Source organism: Heptranchias perlo, chromosome 5 (genome assembly GCF_035084215.1).
Source record: "Heptranchias perlo isolate sHepPer1 chromosome 5, sHepPer1.hap1, whole genome shotgun sequence".
Lineage (NCBI taxonomy): Eukaryota > Metazoa > Chordata > Chondrichthyes > Hexanchiformes > Hexanchidae > Heptranchias > Heptranchias perlo.
Window position 1 is genome coordinate 93,496,471 of NC_090329.1, and position 25,173 is coordinate 93,521,643.

General features: G+C 44.3%; 1 protein-coding gene across 1 annotated transcript in view; it reads left to right on the top strand.

Annotated features, from left to right (window-relative positions):
* The window catches only part of map3k5 (mitogen-activated protein kinase kinase kinase 5), a 180,746-nt gene that overhangs the window by 123,098 nt on the left and 32,475 nt on the right, over nt 1-25,173 (top strand). The window contains exon 22 of the mRNA XM_067984803.1: nt 17,749-17,917. Coding sequence (XP_067840904.1) covers nt 17,749-17,917 — 169 coding nt within the window. The remainder of the gene's footprint in view (nt 1-17,748; nt 17,918-25,173) is intronic.

The following is a 25,173-nucleotide window of genomic DNA, read 5'->3' on the forward strand; positions in this document are numbered from 1 at the left end:
CTACTCTGTCGAGACCCTTCATGATTTTGAATACCTCTATCAAATCCGCACTCAACCTTCTCTGTTCCAAGGAGAACAACCCCAGCTTCTCCAGTCTATCCACGTAACTAAAGTTCCTCATCCCTGGAATCATTCTGGTAAATCTCTTCTGTACCCTCTCTAAGGCCTTCACATCTTTCCTGAAGTGCAATGCGCAAAACTAGACACAATACTCCAGTTGTGGCTGAACCAGTGTTTTATAAAAGTTCATCATGACTTCCATACTTTTGTGCTCTATGCCTCTATTTATAAAGCCCAGGATCCCATATGCTTTTTTAACCACTTTCTCAACCTGTCCTGCCACCTTCAACGATTTGTGCACGTATACCCCCAGATCTCTCTGTTCCTGTACCCTTTTTAGAATTGTGCCCTCTAGTTTATATTGCCTCTCCTCGTTCTTCCTACCGAAATGTATCACTTCGCATTTTTCTGAGTTAAATTTTATCTGCCGCGTGTCCGCCCATGCCACCAGCCTGTCTATGTCCTCTTGAAGTCTATCACTATCCTCCTCACTGTTTACGACCTTTCCAAGTTTTGTGTCATCTGCAAATTTGGAAATTGTGCCCTGTACACCCAAGTCCAAGTCATTAATATATATCAAGAGAAGCAGTGGTCCCAGCATCGACCACAGGGGAACACCACTGTACACCTCCCTCCAGTCCGAAAACTAACCGTACACCACTACTCTGTTTCCTGTCCCTTAGCCAATTCTGTCTCCATGTTGCTACTGCCCCCTTTATTCCATGGGCCGCAATCTTGTTGATAAGCCTACTATGCTGCACTTTATCAAATGCTTTTTGAAAGTACATATACACCACATCAACTGCATTGCCCTCATCTACCCACTCTATTACCTCATCAAGAAACTCTATCAGGTCAGTCAAACACGATTTGCCTTTAACAAATCCATGCTGGCTTTCCCTAATCAATCCACACTCGTCCAAGTGCCTATTAATTCTGTCCCGGATTATCTTTCCTAAAGTTTCCCCACCACTGAGGTTAAACTGACTGGCCTATAGTTGCTGGGTTTATCCTTACACCCTTTTTTGAACAAGGGTGTAACATTTGCAATTCTTCAGTCCTCTGGCACCACCCCCCTAACTATGGATGTTTGGAAGATTGTGGCCAGTACCCCCGCAATTTCCACCCTTACTTCCCTCAGCAACCTAGGATGCATCCCATCCGGACTGGGTGACTTATCTACTTTAAGTACAGCTAGCCTTTCAAGTACCTCTTTTTTTTAATCAATTTTTAGCCCATCCAGTATCTCAACTACATCTTCCTTCACTGACACTGTGGCAGCATCTTCTTCCTTGGTAAATACAGATGCAAAGTACTCATTTGATACTACATGCAATACCACATTGGCTCCCAGTCCCAAAAGCCTCGATTTTAAAAATTCCCATCCTCGTGTTCAAATCCCTCCATGACCTCGCCCCTCTCTATCCCTGTAACCACCTCCAGCTCTACAACCCTCTGAGAACTCTGCGTTCCTCCAATTCTGACCTACTTGTGTATCCCCGACTTCCTTTGCCCTACCATTAGCAGCTATGCCATCAGCTGCCTAGGCCCTAAACTTTGGAATTCCCTCCCTCAACCTTTCCGCCTCTCCACCTTTCTGTCCTTCTTGAAGACACTCTTTAAAACCTGCCTCTTTGACCAAGCTTTTGGTCACCGGTGTGAATCTTTTTGTCTGATTACAGTCTCGTGAATTGCCTTGGGACATTTTACTACGTTAAAGGCATTATATAAATGCAAGTTGTTTGTGCCAACACCCCTATTTCCTGCTCCCCAGGCCTGCCAGTAGGGATATGCCTGCTCATATGTGGGGTGAACATATTGCAATTAGATGCAAATCAGGGAACTATATCCACTGACATATTTCATGTAAATTGTGTCATTTGAACTCTGTTGGACCCATTCTTCCAGCATTCTCCTGACATTGATGAGATTACCCAGAATTTTTCTTCTCGCACGAGGGTTTACAGAGTGTGGCCTTGCTCAGACTGAAGAGAAGGCACCAATTTTTTTTAATTCAATTTTTGCAGGCAGATCGGAGGCTGCCTGTATTCCCCACACAAGACTCCACCAGCCAATCTGCCATGATTCCCTGATCAGAGGCCGGGGAGCCTGCCTCCAAATGCTAATGATCCTGAAGCTGGAAGTTTGGAAGGGGTTTGGAGCATATCTCTCTGGCGGATAGAATGTCCATCTCTCCCATCCCTCTAGAGATGTGTCCCAATCAAAGGAGGGCAGAAGATCACCACAACTAATATCTATTATTATCCTCAATCCCCTTCTCAAATGAGATTGTCCAGCTCCTTTTTAAAGATGATAGTTGATCCCAAATCAACTACCTTCCCTTGGAATTTGCATCACACATAAGGCAGAATTTTCCAAGACTCCACACCACCAGCGGGCCTTGCATATAGTCGGCAATGTACCATTACAGGGAGTGCATCCACGCTTTTCCAATAAATTGTGTGTGAGGCCGTGCTGGTGGCATCGGGTCTTGGAAAGTTTTGCTCATACACTCCGACTCATAGTTGCTCCTGTCCTTTAAAATCTCCACAGCAGAGGACTGCTTGGTCCATTAGTTAGAATACCGTGTTGCCCTCTCTGGAACCAAGGTCAGCACCCAACGCGGACTGATAAAATAAAATTCACCTCTATCTGCTGGCTGTAGATTTTCTAACTGAAATGAGTTGGAGAGTCAATCGCTAATGGGTGGTCCACAAACAGAGCTGCCCATAATTGTATATTTAGCCCAACGAAATATTGGGAAGGCCGAAGCCATTGTTTTTCGTCCCCGCCGCAAACTCCATTCCCTAGCCACCAACTCCATCCCCCTCCTGGCCACTGAGGCTGAACCAGACCGTTCGCAGCGTTGGCGTCCTGTTTGACCCTGAGATGAGCTTCCGACCACATATCCGCTCCCATCACCAAGACTGCTGACTTACACTTCCATAATATCGCCCATTTCCGCCCCTGCCTCAGCTCATCTGCTGCTGAAACCCTCGTCCATTCCTTTGTTATCTCTAGACTTGACTATTCCAATGCTCTCCTGGCTGGCCTCCCATCTTTCACCCTCCATAAACTTGAGCTCATCCAAAACTCTGCTGCCCGTATCCTAACTTGCACCAAGTCCTGTTCTCCCATCACCCCTGTGCTCACTGACCTACATTGGCTCCCAGTCCGAGAACACCTCGCTTTTAAAATTTTCATCCTTGTTTTCAAATACCTCCATGGCCTCGCCCCTCCCTATCTCCGTAAACTCCTTCAGCCCTACAACCCTCCGAGATCTCTGCGCTCCTCCAATTCTTGCTTCTTGCATATCCCCAATTTTAATTGCCCTGCCATTGGCGACCGTGCCTTCAGCTGCCGAGGCCCTAAGCTCTGGAATTCCCTCCCTAAACCTCTCTACCTCTCTTTTCCTTTAAGACACTCCATAAAACCTACCACCTTGACCAACTGTCCTAATATCTCCTCATGTGGCTCGATGTCAAATTTTGTTTGATAATGCTCTTGTGAAGTGCCTTGGGAACATTTTAGTACGTTAAATGCGCTATATAAATGCACATTGTTATTTGCCTGGAACTAAACTGGCAAACTCACTCAGCATGTCTCTGTTGGAAATGCAAATGTCTCTACTGCATAAATGGTGCAGTAGAAAGGGTGTTTTTCTGAGCTTTTTTTTTAAGGCACATTGTTCTGAAAATTCAGTGGAATATTTACATTGCTTTTAACCTGTGCTGATGTTGCGCTTGGTAGTCTTTGAGACTGATGCTGAGTACAAAAATGAAAGTGGCGTTAGCCACCTTGATGAGTACAAAATTCATCAATATAAAGCCTTGCAGACACAATATAGGAGTGATTTTATGATCGGCTGTTTCTAAGGCGTATAGACTGTGACTATTCATATCTTAAAATTTGTGCTATAAGTTACATTTGGAAAAATGATGTTAGTCACCCATATAATTTATGGGCATCAATGTAATCTCAATGGTAAATGATCATTAATAAATGATGGTTATCTGCTGTTGTAAACAAATCCCCGATGGACAAGAATGCTCAGCAGAATATGCTTCTCGAAGTGTCCACACCGATTTGCACTTCCCTTTTGAAAAGTTCAATCTTAAATTTAAAAAGTAACATTTAAATATATGCATGTATACTGGAAACATGAACTCCCCATCCATGAAATGACCTCCCTTATGGAAGGCTTTAAGGTTAGAATAGGGAGGGAAAATATAAGAAATATTTCAGATATTCAAAGTACACAAAAAATAGTTTCTACGCTTCTTTAATTCAAGTCAATGGTTAGTTAGAGCATGCTTCCTGGAATTATGTTGGAATTAAAATGTTTCATTTACAGTCATGTGATTCATTTTAGAATATGTATATATGAGAATTATGTGCTTCGTATATGTTGGGTGGTACAGTATCGACTAAGTGAGGTCACAGATCATCTTTAGGGAGCATTAAATTATGATAGATAACTTGCATTAAATTAAATGTAGGCAGTTCATTCAGATTTTAGTGTTGGGTTAATTTTTAACCTTCACAAGGTAAGAGATGTCCATGCTTTGGGTGCCCAACATCAGTATCAAACATTCACTCCTAGGTAAGTGCAGCATGAACCAAATGCAGAATGAAACTCTTTCTATTGTGCCTAAACAAAGTAGATTCAACATTTTGCTCAGAAGAATAAGGGGACCACATGCTGCTTGGATAATAAGACTCTAAATGGGGCAGAGGAGCAGAGGGATCTGGGGGTACAGATACACAAATCACTAAAAGTAGTGACGCAGGTTAATAAGGCCATTTTTTAATTAAAAAAAGCAAACCAAGCACTCTGGTTCATTTCTAGAGGGATATAATTGAAAAGCAAAGAAGTTATGTTAAACTTGTACAGAACCTTGGTTAGACCACACTTGGAGTACTGTCAACAGTTCTAGTCTCCATATTATAAAAAGGATATGGAGACGCTGGAGAAGGTGCAAAAAAGATTTACTAGGATGATACCAGAACTGAGAGGTTATACCTATCAGGAAAGATTGAGCAGGCTGGGGCTGTTTTCTCTAGAAAAGAGAAGACCTGGTGGTGACCTGATTTATGAGTATGAAAGGGTTTGATAGGGTAGATGTAGAGAAGATGTTTCCACTTGCAGGGGAAACCAGAACTAATAAATCCAATAGGGAATTCAGGAGAAACTTCTTAACTCAGATAGTGGTTAGAATATGGAACTCGCTACCACAAGGAGCAGTTGAGGCGACTAGCATAGATGCATTTAAGGGGAAGCTAGATAAACGCACGAGGGAGAAAGGAATAGAAGGATATACTGATAGGGTTAGATGAAGTAGGGAGGGAGGAGGCTCGTGTGGAGCATAAACACCAGCATGGACCTTTTGGGCTGAATGGCCTGTTGCTGTACTGTATGTACTATATATTTCTATGTAATTGCAGAAATGCACCTGCAAGTGATCTACAAATGACTTGGCACATAATTTCTGATGCGAATTTGTATTGTTATTAAAATTCATAGACAGAAGGTACATTCTTGATATCTTGACGTAGCATCAACCATGTTTAATTTCATCCTCAGTGTAGAAGAATGAAATTATACGGGGAGAAATTCGACTTGTGCTTAAAGTTGGCTCAATGTCAGGGGAGTGACTGCTGTGTGCGCTGGTCCGTGCTGGCCTGAGGCCCGAGCCAAATTTGGCTTCGGGCCGCATTTAAATGTCACCAGCGATCTGCAAGCGCCAAATGGGCGCCCCACTGGAGCTCACTAGTCGGGGAGGGCAAGAAATCTTACACGGCGCTGACAGGCAACGGGGCAGTGGTTTTTCACAAGCCCAGGAGGAGCACTGAAAATTGCTTGGACATTTTTTTGAGCGGTCTGCAACGAACCTTTTAAGGACTGCTGGTATATGTAGATGGAGCATATGCGGCACAAGCTACCTATTGGTAACTGAATTGCAGATTGGAGTCCTAAACTGATTTGGACCCTGATTTGTATATTTAAGGAGCCCAACACGTTTTTGAAGTGGGCTCGCGGAACAACTAAAAGTCGCCTGAGCCATATGGTGTCTGGCACACTTGTAGTCCAGATCCGTTGTGACAGATCATGCGCAAAATTCAGAGGCCTAATACTAATTTTACAGTCATAAAACAGGAGGCCGGCAGTAGGTTGAATTTGTCCCCTATAATACAGTAATATGAATTTTTTTTTTATATATTCGTTCATGGGATGTGGGCGTCGCTGGCAAGGCTGGCATTTATTGCCCATCCCTAATTGTCCTTGAGAAGGTGATGGTGAGCCGCCTTCTTGAACTGCTGCAGTCCGTGTGGTGAAGGTTCTCCCACAGTGCTGTTAGGAAGGGAATTCCAGGATTTTGACCCAGTGACGATGAAGGAACGGCGATATATCTCCAAGTCAGGATGGTGTGTGACTTGGAGGGGAACGTGCAGGTGGTGTTGTTCCCATGTGCCTGCTGCTCTTGTCCTTCTAGGTGGTAGAGGTCGTGGGTTTGGGAGGTGCTGTCGAAGAAGCCTTGGCGAGTTGCTGCAGTGCATCCTGTGGATGGTACACGCTGCAGCCACAGTGCACCGCTGGTGAAGGGAGTGAATGTTTAGGGTGGTGGATGGGGTACCAATCAAGCGGGCTGCTTTGTCCTGGATGGTGTCGAGCTTGTTGAGCGTTGTTGGAGCTGCATTCATCCAGGCAAGTGAAGAGTATTCCATCACACTCCTAACTTGTGCCTTGTAGATGGTGGAAAGGCTTTGGTGAGTCAGGAGATGAGTCATTCGCCGCAGAACACCCAGCATCTGACCTGCTCTTGTAGCCACTGTATTTATGTGGCTGGTCCAGTTAAATTTCTGGTCAATGTTGACTGCCAGGATGTTGATGGTGGGGGATTCGGCAGTGGTAATGCTGTTGAATGTCAAGGGGAGGTGGTTAGATTCTCTCTTGTTGGAGATGGTCATTGCCTGGCACTTGTCTGGTGCGAATGTTACTTGCCACTTCTCAGCCCAAGCCTGGATGTTGTCCAGGTCTTGCTGCATGCGGGCACGGACTGCTTCATTATCTGAGGGGTTGCGAATGGAACTGAACACTCTGCAATCGTCAGCAAACACCCCCATTTCCGACCTTATGATGGAGGGAAGGTCATTGATGAAGCAGCTGAAGATGATTGGGCCTAGCATGCTGCCCCGAGGAACTCCTGCAGCAATGTCCTGGGGCTGAGATGATTGGCCTCCAACAACCACTACCATCTTCCTTTGAGTTAGGTATGACTCCAGCCACTGGAGAGTTTTCCCCCTGATTCCCATTGACTTCAATTTTACTAGGGCTCCTTGGTGCCACACTTGGTCAAATGCTGCCTTGATGTCAAGGGCAGTTACTCTCATCTCACCTCTGGAATTCAGCTCTTTTGTCCATGTTTGGACCAAGGCTGTAATGAGGTCTGGAGCCGAGTGGTCCTGGCGGAACCCAAAGTGAGCATCGGTGAGCAGGTTATTGGTGAGTAAGTGCCGCTTGATAGCACTGTCGACGACACCTTCCATCACTTTGCTGATGATTGAGAGTAAACTGATGGGGCGGTAATTGGCCGGATTGGATTTGTCCTGCTTTTTGTGGACAGGACATACCTGGGCAATTTTCCACATTGTCGGGTAGATGTCAGTGTTGTAGCTGTACTGGAACAGTTTGGCTGGAGGTGCAGCTCATTCTGGAGCACAAGTCTTCAGCACTACAGCCGGGATGTTGTCGGGGCCCATAGTCTTTGTTGTATTCAGTGCACTCTGAATATCTGTGTTGTAACATGAACCATACTTTTTATAAAAATTTGAAAGTTAAAGGATTAAAGTAATTGTCTGTGCCTAAGTTATGCAATTTATGTGCACAAATTGGCTGCTGCATTTCTCTGCATTACAACAGCGACTGAACTTCAAAAATTACTTCAGTAGCTGTGAAACACTTTGGGGCATCACGAAAGGCACTAGATAAATACAAGTTCCTTCTTTTGTGAATTTATTTTCTAATTCCAAACATTGAAGAGAAAAGAATTATTTTATGTTAAGGATAGTATTAGATTAAAAGAGGAGGCCTATAATGTTGCCAAGAAGAGTAGTAAGCCTGAGGATTGGGAGAGTTTTAGAAACCAGAAAGGACGACCAAAAAATTGATGAGAGAGAAAATAGAATATGAAAGTAAACTGGCAAGAAGTATAAAAACGGATTGTAGAGCTTCTACAAGTATGTAAAAAGGAAGAGAGTAGCAGAAATAAACATTGGTCCCTTAGAGGCTGAGACAGGAGAAATTATTATGGGGAATCAGGAAATGCTAGATGCATTAAACAAATATTTTGCATTTGTCTTCACAGTAGAAGACATAAAAAACATCCTGGAAATAGTGGGGAACCAAGGGTCTAATGAGAGCGAGGAACTTAAACTAATTAATATCAGTAGAGAAAAAGTACTTGAGAAACTAATGGGACTAAAAGCTGATAAATCCCCTGGACCTGATGTCTTACATCCGACAGTTCTAAAAGAGGTCGCTGCAGTGATAGTGGATGCATTGGTTGTCATCTTCCAAAATTCTACAGATTCTGGAACGGTTCCTGCAGATTGGAGGGTAGCAAATGTAACCCCACTATTCAAGAAAGGAGGGAGAGAGAAAACAGGGAACTACAGGCCAGTTATCCGGACATCAGTCATTGGGAAAATGCTAGAATCCATTATTAAGGAAGTGGTAACAGGGCACTGAGAAAATCATAATATGATTAGGCAGAGTCAACATGGTTTTATGAAAGGGAAATCATGTTTGACAAATCTTCTTTAGAGTTTTTTGAGGATGTAACTGGCAGGGTGGATAAAGGGGAACCAGTGGATGTAGTATATTTGGATTTTCAAAAGGCATTCGATAAGATGCCACATAAAAGGTTGTTACACCCAATCCCATGAGCACTTAGCTTGTGTGACATATTAGTATGGATAGAGGATTGGTTAACGGACAGAAAACAGGTCATTTTCAGGTGGGCAGGCTGTAACTAGTGGGGTGCCGCAAGGATCAATGCTTGGGCCTCAACTATTTACAATCTGCATTAATGACTTAGATGAAGAGACCAAGTGTAATGTATCCAAGTTTGCTGACGATACAAAGCTAGGTGGGGAAGTCCTTGAGTAGGACACAAAGTGTATGCAAAGGCATATAGACAGATTAAGTGAGTGGGCAAGAAGGTCGCAGATGGAGTATAATGTGGGGAGATGTAAGGTTATTCACTTTGGTAGGAAGAATAGAAAAACAGAATATTTTTTAAATGGTGAGAAACTATTAAATGTTGGCATTCAGAGAGACTTGAAACAAGAAACACGAAAAGTTAACATGCAGGTATAGAAAGCAATTAGGAAAGCAAATGGAATGTTGGCCTTTATTGCAAGGGGATTGGAGTATAAGAGTAAGGAAGTCTTACTGCAATTGTACAGGGCTTTGCTGAGACCTCACCTGGAATACTGTGTAGAGTTTTGGTCTCTTTATCTAAGGAAGGATATACTTGCCTTAGAGGCGGTGCATCGAAGGTTCACTAAATTAATTCCAGAGATGAGAGGGTTGCCGTATGAGGCGAGGTTGAGTAGAATGGACCTATTCTCTCAGGTTTAGAAGAATGAGAGGTGATCTAATTGAAACATATAAGATTCTGAGGGGGCTTGACAGGGTAGATGCTGAGAGGTTGTTTCCCATGGCTGGAGAGTCGAGAATAGGGGGCATAGTTGCAGGATAAGGGGTCGGCCATTTAAGAGATGAGGAGGCATTTCTTCACTCAGAGGTTGTGAATCTTTGGAATTCTCTAACCCAGAGGGCTGTGGATGCTGAGTCGTTGAATATATTCAAGGCTGAGATAGACAAATTTCTGGACTCTAGGGGAATCAAGGGATATGGGGATCGGGCAGGAAAATGGAGTTGAGGTAGAAGATCAGCCATGATCTGATGGAATGGTGGAGCAGGCTCGAGGGACCATGTAGCCTACTCCTGCTCCTATTTCTTATGTTCTTATTTTCCCGGCTAAATGTTAAGACTATTACCACTAAAATCTGCTCAAAGTTGTCTGTTGCACCTTATAGTTTTCAAGTCTAACAAGTCTGTTTTACATTGTGTCTATAGCACAGGAACAGGCCATTCAGCACAACTGATCTATGCCAGCGTTTATGTGCCTCATGAGCTCCTTCCTCCCTACTGTTAATTGTATGATTTATATCAATGAGTGTTAATTGTGTTCAGGTAGTAAGTATCAATTGGGGACTCTCGTAACCTTTTCGTAGGAGAGCTTATCTAGGGTGTGTGTGTGTGTGTGTGTGTAAGGGGAACCTCTGTGAATAAAGGCTCGTAAACAACTAAACATCAGACTCTAGTATTCTATCCTTCACCACATGACTATCCAATTATATCACCTACTTCATCTAACCCTATCAGCATATCCTTCTATTCCTTTCTCCTTCATGTGCTTATCTAGCTTCCCTTTAAATGCATCTATGCTATTTGCCTCAACTCCTTGTGGTAGCGGGTTCCACATTCTTATCACTCTCTGGGTAAAGAAGTTTCTCCTGAATTCCCTATTGGATTTATTAGTGACTATCTTATATTTATGACCTCTAGTTACCCTCCACAAGTGAACACATTTTCTGTATGTCTACCCTATCAAACCCTTTCATCATCTTGAAGATCTCCATCAGGTCACCCCTCAGCCCTCTCTTTTCTTGAGGAATGAGTCCTAGCCTGGTCAGCCTTTCCTGAAAAACATATCCCCTCAGTTCTGGTATCATCCTACTAAATCTTTTTTGCACCTTATCCGGTGCCTCTATATACTTTTTATAATATGGAGACCAGAACTCTGCACAGTACTCCAAGTGTGGTCTAACCAAGATTCTATACAAGTTTAACATAACTTCTCTGCTTTTCAATTCTATCCCTCTGGAAATGAACCCCAGTCCTTGGTTTGTCTTTTCTATGCCCTTATTAACCTGCATTGCTACTTTGTGATTTGTGTATCAGTACCCCAAGATCCATCTGCTCCTCTACCCCATTTAGACTCTTATTATCTAAGCAGTATGTGGCCTCCTTATTCTTCTTACCAAAATGCACCATCTCACACATGTCTATATTGAAATTCAGTTGCTAATTATATGCCAATTAATCATTTCTTATTTCTGGGCCATAGATAGATTATAGCGTAGCATTCAGATTGAATTTTATCAAAACTATGTAGAAATTTTCTTTTTTGAAAATACTACCATGTTATGAAGTAGAGTTTTATTTTTACTTAATTTCTTGGCATGGGTTCCCACTATAAATTAACACTTGTTGGTGTCAACAATTGATGTTTTGTGTAAGTGTAACCTAATACCTTTTTCAGTTAGTTCCACTGAAAAAACTTGCTTTTTAACATTTTAAAAATTTGCTGTGAAGTACGAATTGAATTTAAAGGAATCTTTAGCACCCTTAAAAGTTCCTTTTGCTGGTTAGCTGAAGTTGGTCCAGAACGATTCCTCTATCTCCATGAGGTGAAGAGCAAGAGATATGTGAGCAAGACAAGTGATGCAGCTCCGTTGTAATCTGATAAAGGAATGTATCTACCCTCCAAGAATGGAATACCCACTGAGCAATTGGATGTCAAAGTGGTACTCCAATGAAACTACTGACTTGTATCGAATATTATGTTGCACAATCGACATTGTACCCTGCCATTTTCAATGCGAGAATGCCAGGTGATAAATAATGCAGCCAAAACTGAATTAGGAACTAATTTGTTTTTTAAAAAACCCTGCAATATTAGGGCATGTTGTTAATCAAGTAGAACCTACTGCATACATTGAGGTGAAAGACAGAAGTTGCTTATAACATTAATTGCATACAATGGTTATGAAATTAAATTTGTGACCCCACAGTTTTTCACAAAACAAAATTCATTTCCACTTGGATGTTTAGGGACTAATAGTCCTCTTAGTGTCCACCCATCAGATGCCACACAGACGCAATGTCGTGGAGGGGCACAGAGTCCATGAAGGGAGGATTCTGCTCAAGTTTCCTCACCAAGGCCATCAAGGCACCCTCTCATGCAGTACCACCCCCCTGGCGGACCCTTATATACTGGGATCGGGTGGTGGAAACAAGAGCATAATTGCAAGATCATTGGCCACTGGAGTCTTCTGGCTGCTGCTCTCCCAGGCCTAAATATTATGCTGGTGGTGTCCCTTTGGGCACCCCATGGGGGCACTGAGAGTAAATTGAGCCAAAAGAGCCAGGAATGGCTCCCCCACATCTCATTGGCCCCCCTACGCTGGGCCTACATCTACTGCAGTTGCAGTTACGCTGATTTTAGGAAATCCTGGGGCATCACTGTGGGGGTAGAGACCTGATGTAATAAGTCCCTGACCCCAGTTCCTCTTTGCTGTGCCTGGGATCATGATATTCTCGAGATGCAACAAAGAAGAAAATCTACCCTTTAAAGTTGCCCACAAACAAAAGCAGATTGTCTAGACAGCTGCTACAACACCTTATATAATTTGCTATAAAACTGCTCCATTTCTATTTGAATAATTAATAAGTTATAATTTTAGAATCATTCAAACATAGTCTGTGATAGGGAGAATGCTAGTAGTGGAAAAGGAGAGGTTTTTGTGCTATGTTTTCAGGACTCTTTTCTGGGCCAATATGTTGCTACTCTAACAAGGAAGGAAGCGCTACTTGACTTGTTTCAGGATAATCAAGTGGAGCAAGTAGGGGGTCTTTTGGGAAACTGACCACAATATAATTGGGTTCAGTTTAAGAATAGAAAGCAAAGTTGATGACCAGGGTACTTGACTGGAAAAGAGTAAATTATAGCAAGATGAAAAGGGACCTTGTCCAGATTATTGTTTGGATTTATCTTCCAGAAGAAATGTTCTTTTGGGGGCACTGGTCCTTAAGGCAGACCGTAACATCACAACATATCCCTTTCTGTGAATTTTTGGAATTACATTGATGTAATTGTAAGGTATGTGGAGGGTAACTAATTGAAGAAAACAAATAATATAACCTAACTTTGGTATTTATTTTTTGGCCAGCCATGTACCATGACAGATGTAGAAATCCATAATCATGTTCAAGTCTCCAAACCAAGTTACTGAAAAATAAACATAGGCAGAGTTTCTATTTGTTCAATATGGAATGCCTACTCCCCTTGTAGGAACACATCCCACTCATTTAAGTCCAGAGAGCTTAGGTGCAGGTTAGCAGATCCAAGGCTTAAGGATTCCCAAGTGTGTTGGAATTTAACCAGCAAAGGCTATGCAGCCTATCAGCACAGAGCACAGCTAAGCTTCACGCTGCTTGTTCAAGCAGGACCACCCGACCAGTTGGGGTATTGGCTTGCAGGATTATCTGGAGCAGAGTGGGAGAATCCCAGCACTCAATAAGTTTGGCCACACTAGAAGGGTAATCATGAGCAGTGTCCTGAAGTATTTTTTTCATTCGTTCATGGGATGTGGGCGTCGCTGGCAAGGCAAGCATTTATTGCCCATCCCTAATTGCCCTTGAGAAGGTGGTGGTGAGCCGCCTTCTTGAACCGCTGCAGTCCGTGTGGTGAAGGTTCTCCCACAGTGTTGTTAGGAAGGGAGTTCCAGGATTTTGACACAGCGACGATGAAGAAATGGCGATATATTTCCAAGTCAGGATGGTGTGTGACTTGGAGGGGAACGTGCAGGTGGTGTTGTTCCCATGTGCCTGCTGCCCTTGTCCTTCTAGGTGGTAGAGGTCGTGGGTTTGGGAGGTGCTGTCGAAGAAGCCTTGGCGAGTTGCTGCAGTGCATCCTGTGGATGGTACACACTGCAGCCACAGTGCGCCGTGGTGAAGGGAGTGAGTGTTCAGGGTGGTGGATGGGGTGCCAATCAAGCAGGCTGCTTTGTCCTGGATGGTGTTGAGCTTCTTGAGTGTTGTTGGAGCTGCACTTATCCAGGCAAGTGGAGAGTATTCCGTCACACTCCTGACTTGTGCCTTGTAAATGGTGGAAAGGCTTTGGGGTGTCAGGAGATGAGTCACTCGCCGCAGAATACCCAGCCTCTGACCCGCTCTTGTGGCCATAGTGTTTATATGGCTGGTCCAGTTAAGTTTCTGGTCAATAGTGATGCCCAGGATGTTGATGGTGGGGGATTCGGTGATGGTAATGCCGTTAAATGTCTAGGGGAGGTGGTTAGACTCTTGTTGGAGATGGTCATTGCCTGGCACTTGTCTGGATGTTGTCCAGGTCTTGCTGCATGCGGGCATGGACTGCATCATTATCTGAGGGGCTGCGAGTGGAACTGAACACTGTGAACATCCCCATTTCTGACCTTATGATGGAGGGAAGGTCATTGATGAAGCAGCTGAAGATGGTTGGGCCCAGGACACTGCCCTGAGGAACTCCTGCAGCAATGTCCTGGGGCTGAGATGTTTGACCTCCAACAACCACTACCATCTTCCTTTGTGCTAGGTATGACTCCAGCCACTGGAGAGTTTTCCCCCTGATTGCCATTGACTTCAATTTTACTAGGGCTCCTTGGTGCCACACTTGGTCAAATGCTGCCTTGATGTCAAGGGCAGTCACTCTCACCTCTGCAAACTTGCCTAGCTCAGGGTATCAGATTACCCAGTCTGTCACAGGGGGCTGACTTAGTTCTAAGTTTCCATCATCGTATATTCCTTTCTGTAGTGTTCAATATAGTTGACCGCATCATCCTCTCCACTGACTACCTCTCTTGTCATCCAGTTCCATGGAAATGCCCTTGTCTGCGTCCTTTCCTACCTATCTGAAAGCAGGCAGTTCATATCCAGCAACAGTTTTCCTTTCCTCCCTGGTACTATCACCTTTGAGGTCTCAAGGATCTATCCTTAGCCACTTCTTTTGCCATATCTACCACTTCATGACATCATCTGCAGGAACGGGGAGACATTCACAGATGTACTGCTGATACACTGCTCTACCTCTCAAATGCTGTCAAACTGTTTGTCTGACATCAAGCCTTGGATGAGGCACAACATCCTGTAGCTCAGCGTCAGGAAGACCAAAGCCACTGTTGTGGGCTCTGCCACAAACTTTGCTCCCTTGTCACTGACTCCATCCCAAACACCAGTTCAGACTGATCCAGAATGTGTGCCGCTGAAGAATCCTGAGTGGGGCATACTCAACGCTAGGAAGTGGGCTGGGGTCAGGGATGTAAACAATCAAGCAGCGGATGGCCAAAAGTTCCAGCCCACTACATTTCCACAAGCAGAGCAGGCCCATGAGAAATTGGTCCCCTTCAAATCTTGCTCCTATTCTGACTCACTCGCACATCGGCATTCATACAACTACACAAACAGCATACAGAGTTACATGTGTAGGAATACATTTCTTGGAGACAACATTGTAACCTTAGTCACTTTGTCATTCTACGCCTGGAGCAGCAGCCTGTCAGCACTGGCAGTGGGCTGGGACAAGGCAGTGCCTCATGGCGAGCTGCATTTCTCTCACCAACCTTTGCAAGCACCAGCACAGCTACAAACATTTCAGAGGATGTATTAAGTGAGCTTGAGGAGGTAGCATCATGTGGGTCATTGACTGCAAGTGAAGAATGACAACTGGTGGTAGCAGTGGAGGAGCAAGAACCTGTTGATCGCCATCAGGGATCTCCTGTATTTTGGGAAACACAGCAGTGTTACGCACTTGTTGCTATAAGTTGGCCTGTGCTGACCAATGCGTCAGTTGATTGTTTAATTCATCCCAAAGAAGTTGCCTGCAGGTTGTCTTGCAGCAAATGCCACAGCTTACCATCTTCCACCACTTAAAGTATAAAGAAGATGGTAGTGGTTTTTGGAAGCTAATCATCTCAGCCCCAGGACATTGCTGCAGGAGTTCCTCAGGGCAGTGTCCTAGGCCCAACCATCTTCAGCTGCTTCATCAATGACCTTCCCTCCATCATAAGGTCAGAAGTGGGGATGTTCGCTGATGATTGCACAGTGTTCAGTTCCATTCGCGTCCCCTCAGATAATGAAGCAGTCCGAGCCTGCATGCAGCAAGACCTGGACAACATCCAGGCTTGGGCTGAGAAGTGGCAAGTAACATTTGCGCCAGACAAGTGCCAGGCAATGACCATCTCCAATAAGAGAGAGTCCAACCACCTCCCCTTGACATTCAACGGCATTACCATCGCCGAATCCCCCACCATCAACATCCTGGCGGTCACCATTGACCAGAAACTTAACTGGACCAGCCACATAAATACTGTGGCCACAAGAGCAGGTCAGAGGCTGGGTATTCTGTGGCAAGTGACTCACCTCCTGACTCCCCAAAGCCTTTCCACCATCGACAAGTCACAAGTCAGGAGTGTGATGGAACACTTTCCATTTGCCTGGATGAGTGCAGCTTCAACAATACTCAAGAAGCTTGGCACCATCTTGGACAAAGCAGCCCGCTTGATTGGCACCCCATCCACCACCCTAAACATTCACTCCCTCCACCACCGGCGCACTGTGGCTGCAGTGTGTACCATCCACAGGATGCACTGCAGCAATTCGCCAAGGCTTCTTCAACAGCACCTCCCAAACCTGCGACCTCTGCCACCTAGAAGGAAAAGAGCAGCAGGCATGTGGCAACACCACCACCTGCACATTCCCCTCCAAGTCACACACCATCCTTACTTGGAAATATGTCACCATTCCTTCATCATCTCTGGGTCAAAATCCTGGAACTCCCTACCTACTGTGGGAGAACCTTCACCACACGGACTGCAACGATCCAAGAAGGCGGCTCATCACCACCTTCTCGAGGGCAATTAGAGATGGACAATAAATGCTGGCCTTGCCAACGACGCCCACATCCCATGAATGAATTTTTAAAAAATACTGTGATTTGCGAGGTGCCTGGAAAGCATCCCATAGTAAGGTAACAATGACTTGCCATTGGGGACTGCACTTGGTGCAGCCTCCAGTTAGATGCAGTGGACCACCCTTAGGTGGTATGAGTATTGATATTGTGGAGACGGAATGAGTTTCTTTATGGTCAGTTTCTCTGTGATATTGGTAACAATGATTCAACTGCTTTCTCATCACATTAGCATTTCCTGTATGGTCTGATCCAGAAAATACAGGCAAAATCCATTAAACATTTGCTGAAAATGAAAAAAAGCATTAATTGATACTGGAAACAGTACCTGAAAAATAAAATATTAACCTTATTCAATATGTTTCCCTTCTGTCCATTTTAATTAGAATTTCAAGCAACTTCCATTTAATATATGATTAGAATGGTCGGAATGGCTGATTGGCGGGAATTATGACCAAATATCAGAAAGTAGAACAGGTCTGCTGATGGCCTTCATTAACGCTACTTACATGCTTAATGACGTTTGTGCACAAAAGGAGCAGGAGTGATTGGCACCAGCAATATAGACCCAACTGGTATATGCATGGGTCACCTTTTCAGTCGGGACTAGGCGGGGGGGTGCAAAGAACCACTAGCTGTACAGATTCCTAGACCCCGCTGACCAGAATTCTGCCGCTGGTACCAACATCACCAGGCAGAAAATTCACCCTTTTAGCTCCACCATAAGACTTTGTAAGATTCAATCACAGTTGCAATCGGTGTTTCCTCTTTAGGCTCGGGTGCCCTTCCCGTTTCTCCAAACTGCTCATAATTCTTTTGTTTTAACCTGTAGTTTACCTGACGATCACTTTGAAGATCACAGTGCACCACCGTCGCCTGAGGAGAAGGATGCAGGGTTCTTCATGCTAAAAAAAGACAGTGAGCGGAGGGCCACTTTGCACCGGATACTGTCTGAGGATCAGGACAAAGTTGTGAGAAACTTGCTTGAATCTCTTATACAGGTAAACACGTTTCCTGCTTTTTAAAAAAAATAATTGTTTATATTTTAAGGTTGTTAAAATTATTTTCACCCTCTTTTTAGATCTTCATTGCTACAGACCAAAAAATAGTCAGGTGGCCTATCGCACTTCTAGTTCCACCGATCCCCCACCCTTGCCAATTCAGTTAACCAGGGTAACTTCCTAATTATTTCTTCCCATTCAAAACCAGCCAGGGCCAATGGAAAATTGCAGAAGATTGTGGCAAAAAATTATTTGAATTTTCCCTCATTTCTTTTGGAGATATTGCTGGCTGGTATGGATATGTATTGGTATTCTCTGTTGCTAAATCTGATTGTGAATTTACATAGAATTTACAGCACAGAAACAGGCGATTCGGCACAATTGGTCTATGCTGGTGTTTATGCTCCACACGAGCCTCCTCCCATCCTACTTCATCAAACCCTATCTGCAATAACCTTCTATTCCTTTCCCCCTCATTTACTTGCCTAGTTTCCCCTTAAAAGTATCTATGTTATTCGCCTCAACTACTCCATGTGGTAACAAGTTCCACATTCTAACCACTCCCTGGGTAAAGAAGTTTCTCCTGAATTCTTTATTGGATTTATTAGTGACTATCTTAAGAACATAAGAAAATAGGAGTAGGAGTAGGCGTAGGCCAACTGGCCCCTCGAGCCTGCTCCACCATTCAACAAGCTCATGGCTGATCTTCTACCTCAATGCCATTTTCCTGCACCATCCCCATATCCCTTGATGCCTTTAATATCTAGAAATCTATCGATCTCTGTTTTGAATACTCAATGACTGAGCCTCCACAGCCCTCTGGGGTAGAGAATTTCAAAGATTCACCATGCTCTGAGTGAAGAAATGTCTTCTCTTATCAGTCCTAAATGGGCTACCCCTTATTTTGAGACTGTGACCCCTGGTTCTAGACTCCCCAGTCAGGGGAAACATCTTCCTTGGATCTACCCTGTCGAGCCCTGTAAGAATTTTGTATGTTTCAATGAGATCACCTCTCATTCTTCTAAACTCCAGACAATACAGGCCAAGTCTACTCAAATCGCTCCTCACACGACAATCCCGACATCCCAGGTATCAGTCTGGTGAACCTTTGTTGCACTCGCTCTAGGACAAGTATAGCCTTAGGTGAGGAGACCAAAATTGTACACAATACTCCGGGTGCAGTCTCACCAACGCCCTATATAATTACAGTAAGACATCTTTACTCCTGTACTCAAATCCTCGAGTAATAAAGGCCAACATATTATTTGCCTACCTAATTGCTTGCTGCACCTGCATGTTAGCTTTCAGTGACTCATGTACAAGGACACCCAGGTCCCTTTGAACATCAACATTTCCCAATCTCTTACCATTTAAAAAAATACTCTGCATTTCTGTTTTTCCTACCAAAGTGGATAAATTCACATTTTTCCACATCATATTCCATCTTCCATGTTCTTGCCCACTTACTTAACCTGTCCATATCCTTTTGAAGCCTCTTTGCATCCTCCTCTCAACTCACATTCCCACCCAGTTTTGTGTCATCAGCAAACTTGGAAATATTACATTTGGTCCCCTCATCCAAAAAGATCCGTTTATTCCTACTCTCTGTTTTCTGTCTGTTAACCAATTCTCAATCCATGCCAATATATTACCCCCAATTCCATGTGTTCTAACTTAGTTCATCAACCTCCTGTCTGGGACCTTTTCGAAAGCCTTCTTAAAATCCAAATACACCACATTCACTGGTTCCCCCTTATCTATTCTACTAGTTACATCCTCAAAGAAGTGAAATTGGTGGGATTCATTTAATTTGAATTAATTAGTTAAAGGGTAAGTCATGTCAGGACAGCCCAGCCCCGTGTTATGCTCTTCCTGCTCTATGTGGGAAATCAGGGACCCTTCCGGTGTCCCTGACGACCATGTGTGCGGGAAATGCACCAGCTGCAGCTACTGACAAACCGCATTGCGGCACTGGAGCTGCGGATGGATTCATTAAGGAGCATTCGCGATGCTGAGAACGTCGTGGATAGCACGTTTAGTGAGGTGGTCACACCGCAGGTAAAGGTTGTACAGGCAGGAAGTAATTGGGTGACCACCAGGCAGAGTAAGAAGAGCAGGCAGGCAGTGTAGGGGTCCCCTGTGGCCGTCCCCCTCTCAAGCAAATATACCGCTTTGGATATTGTTGAGGGGGATGACTTATCAGGGGAAGGCAGCAGCAGCCAACTTCCTGGCACCAGGGGTAGCTCTGCTGCACAGGCTGGGAGGAAAAAGAGTGGAAGAGCTATAGTGGTAGGGGATTCTATCGTAAGGGGAACAGACAGGCGTTTCTGTGGCCGTAAACGTGACTCCAGGATGGTTTGTTGCCTCCCTGGTGCCAGGGTCATGGATGTCACTGAGCGGCTTCAGGGCATTCTCAAGGGGGAGGGTGAGTAGGCAGAGGTCGTGGTCCACATTGGGACCAACGACATAGGTAGGAAGGGAGATGAGGTCCTGCATCAAGAATTTAGGGAGCTAGGTAGCAGATTAAAGAGCAGGACCTCAAAGGTTGTAATCTCTGGATTACTCCCAGTGCCACGGGCTAGTGAGTATAGAAATAGGAGGATAGAACAGATGAATGCGTGGCTAAAGAGTTGGTGCAGGAGGGAGGGTTTCAGTTTCCTGTATCACTGGGCCTGCTTCTGGGGAAGGTGGGACTTGTACAAGTCGGACGGGTTGCATCTGAACCAGAGCGGGACAAATATCCTTGCGGGGAGGTTTGCTAGCACTGTTGGGGGGGGTTTAAACTAACTTGGCAGGGGGATGGGATACAGAGTGGAGCTACAATAGGGGGTGATGTGCAGCCAAATATAGAGAAAAAAACAAGTCAGCTTGGAAGACAGGGCAAATATGTGAGGGCAAGGCTGGATGGCATCTATTTTAATGCAAGGAGTCTTGCGAATAAGGTGGATGAACTGAAGGTGTTGATAAACACATGGGAGTATGACATTGTTGCTGTCACAGAGACATGGTTGAGGGAGGGGCAAGACTGGCAGCTCAATATTCCGGGGTACAGAATCTTCAGGCGAGACAGAGGGGGAGGTATAAGAGGAGGGGGGGTCGCAATATTAATTAAAGAATCAATTACTGCCATAAGGAGGGATGATATATTAGCAGGTTCCTCTAATGAGGCCATATGGGTGGAGCTTAAAAACAAAAAGGGGGCGAGCACTTTGATGGGAGTGTACTATAGGCCCCCAAACAGTCAGGGGGAGATAGAGGAACAGATATGTAGGCAAATCTCAGACAATTGTGCAAATAATAGGGTAATAATAGTGGGGGATTTCAACTTCCCCAATATTAACTGGGATACTCAGAGTGTAAAAGGCTTAGAGGGTACAAAATTCTTAACGTGCATCCAGGAGAGATTTTTGAGCCAGCATGTAGAAAGTCCTACAAGAGAGGGGGCGGTACTGGACCTGATTCTAGGGAATGTGGCCGGCCAAGTGGAAGAAGTGCTAATAGGTGAGCACTTTGGTGACAGTGACCATAATTTGGTGAGATTTAAGGTGGTCATGGAAAAGGACAGGGAGGGGCCGGAAATAAAGGTTCTAAATTGGGGGAAGGCCGATTTTAATAGGATAAGGCAGGATCTGGCCAAAATGGACTGGGATCAGCTGCTTGTAGGAAAATCCGCATCGGAGCAATGGGAGTCTTTCAGAAGGGAGATTGAGACCATACAATGGCAACATGTTCCCGTAAAGGTCAAGGGTGGTTCCAAGAACTCCAGGGAACCTTGGATGTCAGGGGATATACGAGAATGGATTAGGAAAAAAAGGAGGGCTTTTGGCAGATACAAAAGGCTAAAGAAGGAGGAAGCCCGAGAGGAGTACAAAAAGTGCAGGGGGATACTTAAAAAAGAAATTAGAAGATCAAGGAGGGGCCATGAAATAACACTGGCGAGCAAAATAAAGGAAAATCCTAAGATGTTTTATAAGTATATTAAGGGTAAGAGGATGACTAGGGAAAAAATAGGGCCCATTAGGGACAAAAATGGCAATCTGTGTGTGGAGCCGGCAGATGTAGGAGGGGTTCTAAATGAATTTTTTGCATCTGTTTTCACTATGGAGAAGGACGATGTAGACATAGAAATACGGCAGGGGGACTGTGATATACTCGAACATATTAACATCGAGCGGGAGGAGGTATTGGCGGTTTTAGCAGGCCTAAAAATGGATAAATCCCCAGGCCCGGACGAAATGTATCCCAGGCTACTGTGTGAGGCAAAGGAGGAGATTGCGGGGGCTCTGACACATATATTCAGAACCTCTCTGGCCACAGGGGATGTGCCAGAGGACTGGAGAACCGCTAATGTAATACCATTATTCAAGAAGGGGAGTAGGGAAAAACCGGGGAACTACAGGCCAGTGAGCCTAACATCAGTGGTAGGAAAATTATTGGAAAAAATTCTGAAGGACAAAATTAGTCTCCACTTGGAGAAGCAAGGATTAATCAGGGATAGTCAACATGGCTTTGTCAAGGGAAGATCATGTCTGACTAATTTGATTGAATTTTTTGAGGGGGTGACTAGGCGTGTGGATGAGGGTAACGCAGTGGATGTGGTATACATGGATTTCAGTAAGGCCTTCGATAAAGTCCCGCACAGGAGACTGGTCAAGAAGGTACGAGCCCATGGAATCCAGGGTGCCTTGGCACTTTGGATACAAAACTGGCTTAGTGGCAGAAGGCAGAGGGATGGTCGAAGGTTGTTTTTGTGACTGGAAGCCTGTGGCCAGTGGGGTACCACAGGGATCGGTGCTGGGTCCCTTGCTGTTTGTGGTCTACATTAATGACTTGGATATGAATGTAAAAGGTATGATCAGTAAGTTCGCTGATGATACAAAAATTGGTAGGGTGGTAAATAGCGAGGAGGATAGCCTCAGTCTGCAGGACGATATAGATGGGTTGGTCAGATGGGCGGAACAGTGGCAAATGGAATTTAACCCGGAAAAGTGCGAGGTGATGCACTTTGGAGGGACGAACAAGGCAAGGGAATACACAATGAATGGGAGGACCCTAGGCAAGACAGAGGGTCAGAGGGATCTTGGTGTGCAAGTTCACAGATCCCTGAAGGCGGCGGAACAGGTAGATAAGGTGGTAAAGAAGGCATATGGGATACTTGCCTTTATTAGCCGAGGCATAGAATATAAGAGCAAGGAGGTTATGATGGAGCTGTATAAAACACTGGTTAGGCCACAGCTGGAGTACTGTGTGCAGTTCTGGTCGCCACACTACAGGAAGGATGTGATCGCTTTGGAGAGGGTGCAGAGGAGATTCACCAGGATGTTACCAGGGCTGGAGCGCTTCAGCTATGAAGAGAGACTGGGAAGATTGGGTTTGTTTTCCTTGGAGCAGAGGAGGCTGAGGGGGGACATGATTGAGGTGTACAAAATTTTAAAGACCTCTATTAGGCCACCCCTCAGCCTTCTCTTTTGTCGAGAAAAGGGCCCCAGCCTATTCAATCTTTTCTGATAGTTATAACCTCTCCGTTTTGGTAACATCTTTGTAAATCTTTTTTGCACCTTCTCCAGTGCCTCGATATCCTTTTTATAATATGAAGACCAGAACTGTGCACAGTACTCTTCTATTTGTTTTGAAATTATCTACTATCCCTCCTCCTCCTCTCAGTTTATGGAGCTTCTCTTTTTCCACTGCCACCTCCACTTTCACAAAATTTTCCCTCTGCCCTCAGTTTGTGTGCTGCCCTCCAAAAAACTCTGTTGGTATCCCTCTCCTGTCAAAAATCATCCTGCTCCATTCCTGAATTCTCCCTCATCATTGCTGCCAGCTATTATACGATGCTGTATTTCCAGGGGATCAAACTCTATTGCAAGCAATGGCTAGGAATTCTTGATATCCCAAAAGTGGAAACAATGACTGCAAAGTATTTTTCTTAATAGTGGAAAACGGCCTTTTGATTAATTGATCGACATCTTGGTCTCCCTTGCCGGAGGAAGTGTTTTCCCTGAGGTAATGAAAATTGAAGGATAGGCCAACCCATACCTATGACCCAGGAACAGCAATATTACTGTGTACGGTTCTGGTCTCCATATTATAAAAAAGGATATATATGGAGAAGGTGCAAAAAAGATTTACTGGGATGTTACCAAAACAGAGAGGTTAAAACCATTAGGAGAGATTGAACAGGCTTGGGGCCCTTTTCTCTATAAAAGAGAAGGCTGAGGGGTGACCTAATAGAGGTCTTTAAAATTATGAAGGGGTTCGATAAGGTAGACATAGAGAAGATGTTTCTACTTATGAGGGAGTCCAAAACGAGGGCCCATAAATATAAAGACCTGGGAAGAGACCAACTGAAGAATAGTGATTGTGGAGCAAAAGAAACATTTAACACAAAAATGTGGAGATGGTTAAAACAACTTTCTGTAAATACTCTGTGTAAATTTAATTCCAGTGAGATTTTATTTGCCTGAAAGACATGGGAAAACAGTTAGCTGCAGTGTTTTGTTAAGAACTGACATTCCTAATGACCTGTCCCAAAGTCATGTAGCTGAGGGTTGACTATTAGACATGAGCTGGGAAACTTGCCAGATCATCACATGCAGGACATAAATACATCTGCAATTCCACCTGCTTGTCATGTGCATTTAATTCAAACACAGCAAGTAGATGTTAGCAAAGTGCTGGTGCTTACAAAGAGAGGTATTAAAAAGGATTATACAGTGGGCCCCACTTACTACATACTTCCTTGCTTCAATTCTCCACTTATCATGGATAGGTTGGAATGTCCTGAATTGAATCTAGTGGAACTCTCTGGAAATACTGCTCACATATAACGAATAGATTACCCATTTACAAAGTCATTTGAGAGCATTATTACCGTAAAATTTGGGCCATATAAATCTGGAATGGAGTATTTTTTCCCCCTGAGGCCAATCATTTTTAAGCACCGCTCCTTCTCCTCATTGAATAGCTCCTCACATCTTATCATCACTTCAAGCTGTGAGAAATTTGTTTTAAGTTACTCAGTGTGGAACCACTCTCTGGGGTTCCATCTAAATGTGAAAGAAGAGCCTAACGATATGCCTTAGCTCAAGTTGGACATATCGGTCTGTGACTTAAACTCAATCTGAAGCTTAAAAATAGCAACGTTCTTTATCAGAAAAGACTATGAAGTCCATCTGGCCAGTCCCAAAAAGTAATATGTCTCAATTATCCACTACTTCAAATTTTCATTCAAATCTCCCTTAAATTTTCCATAC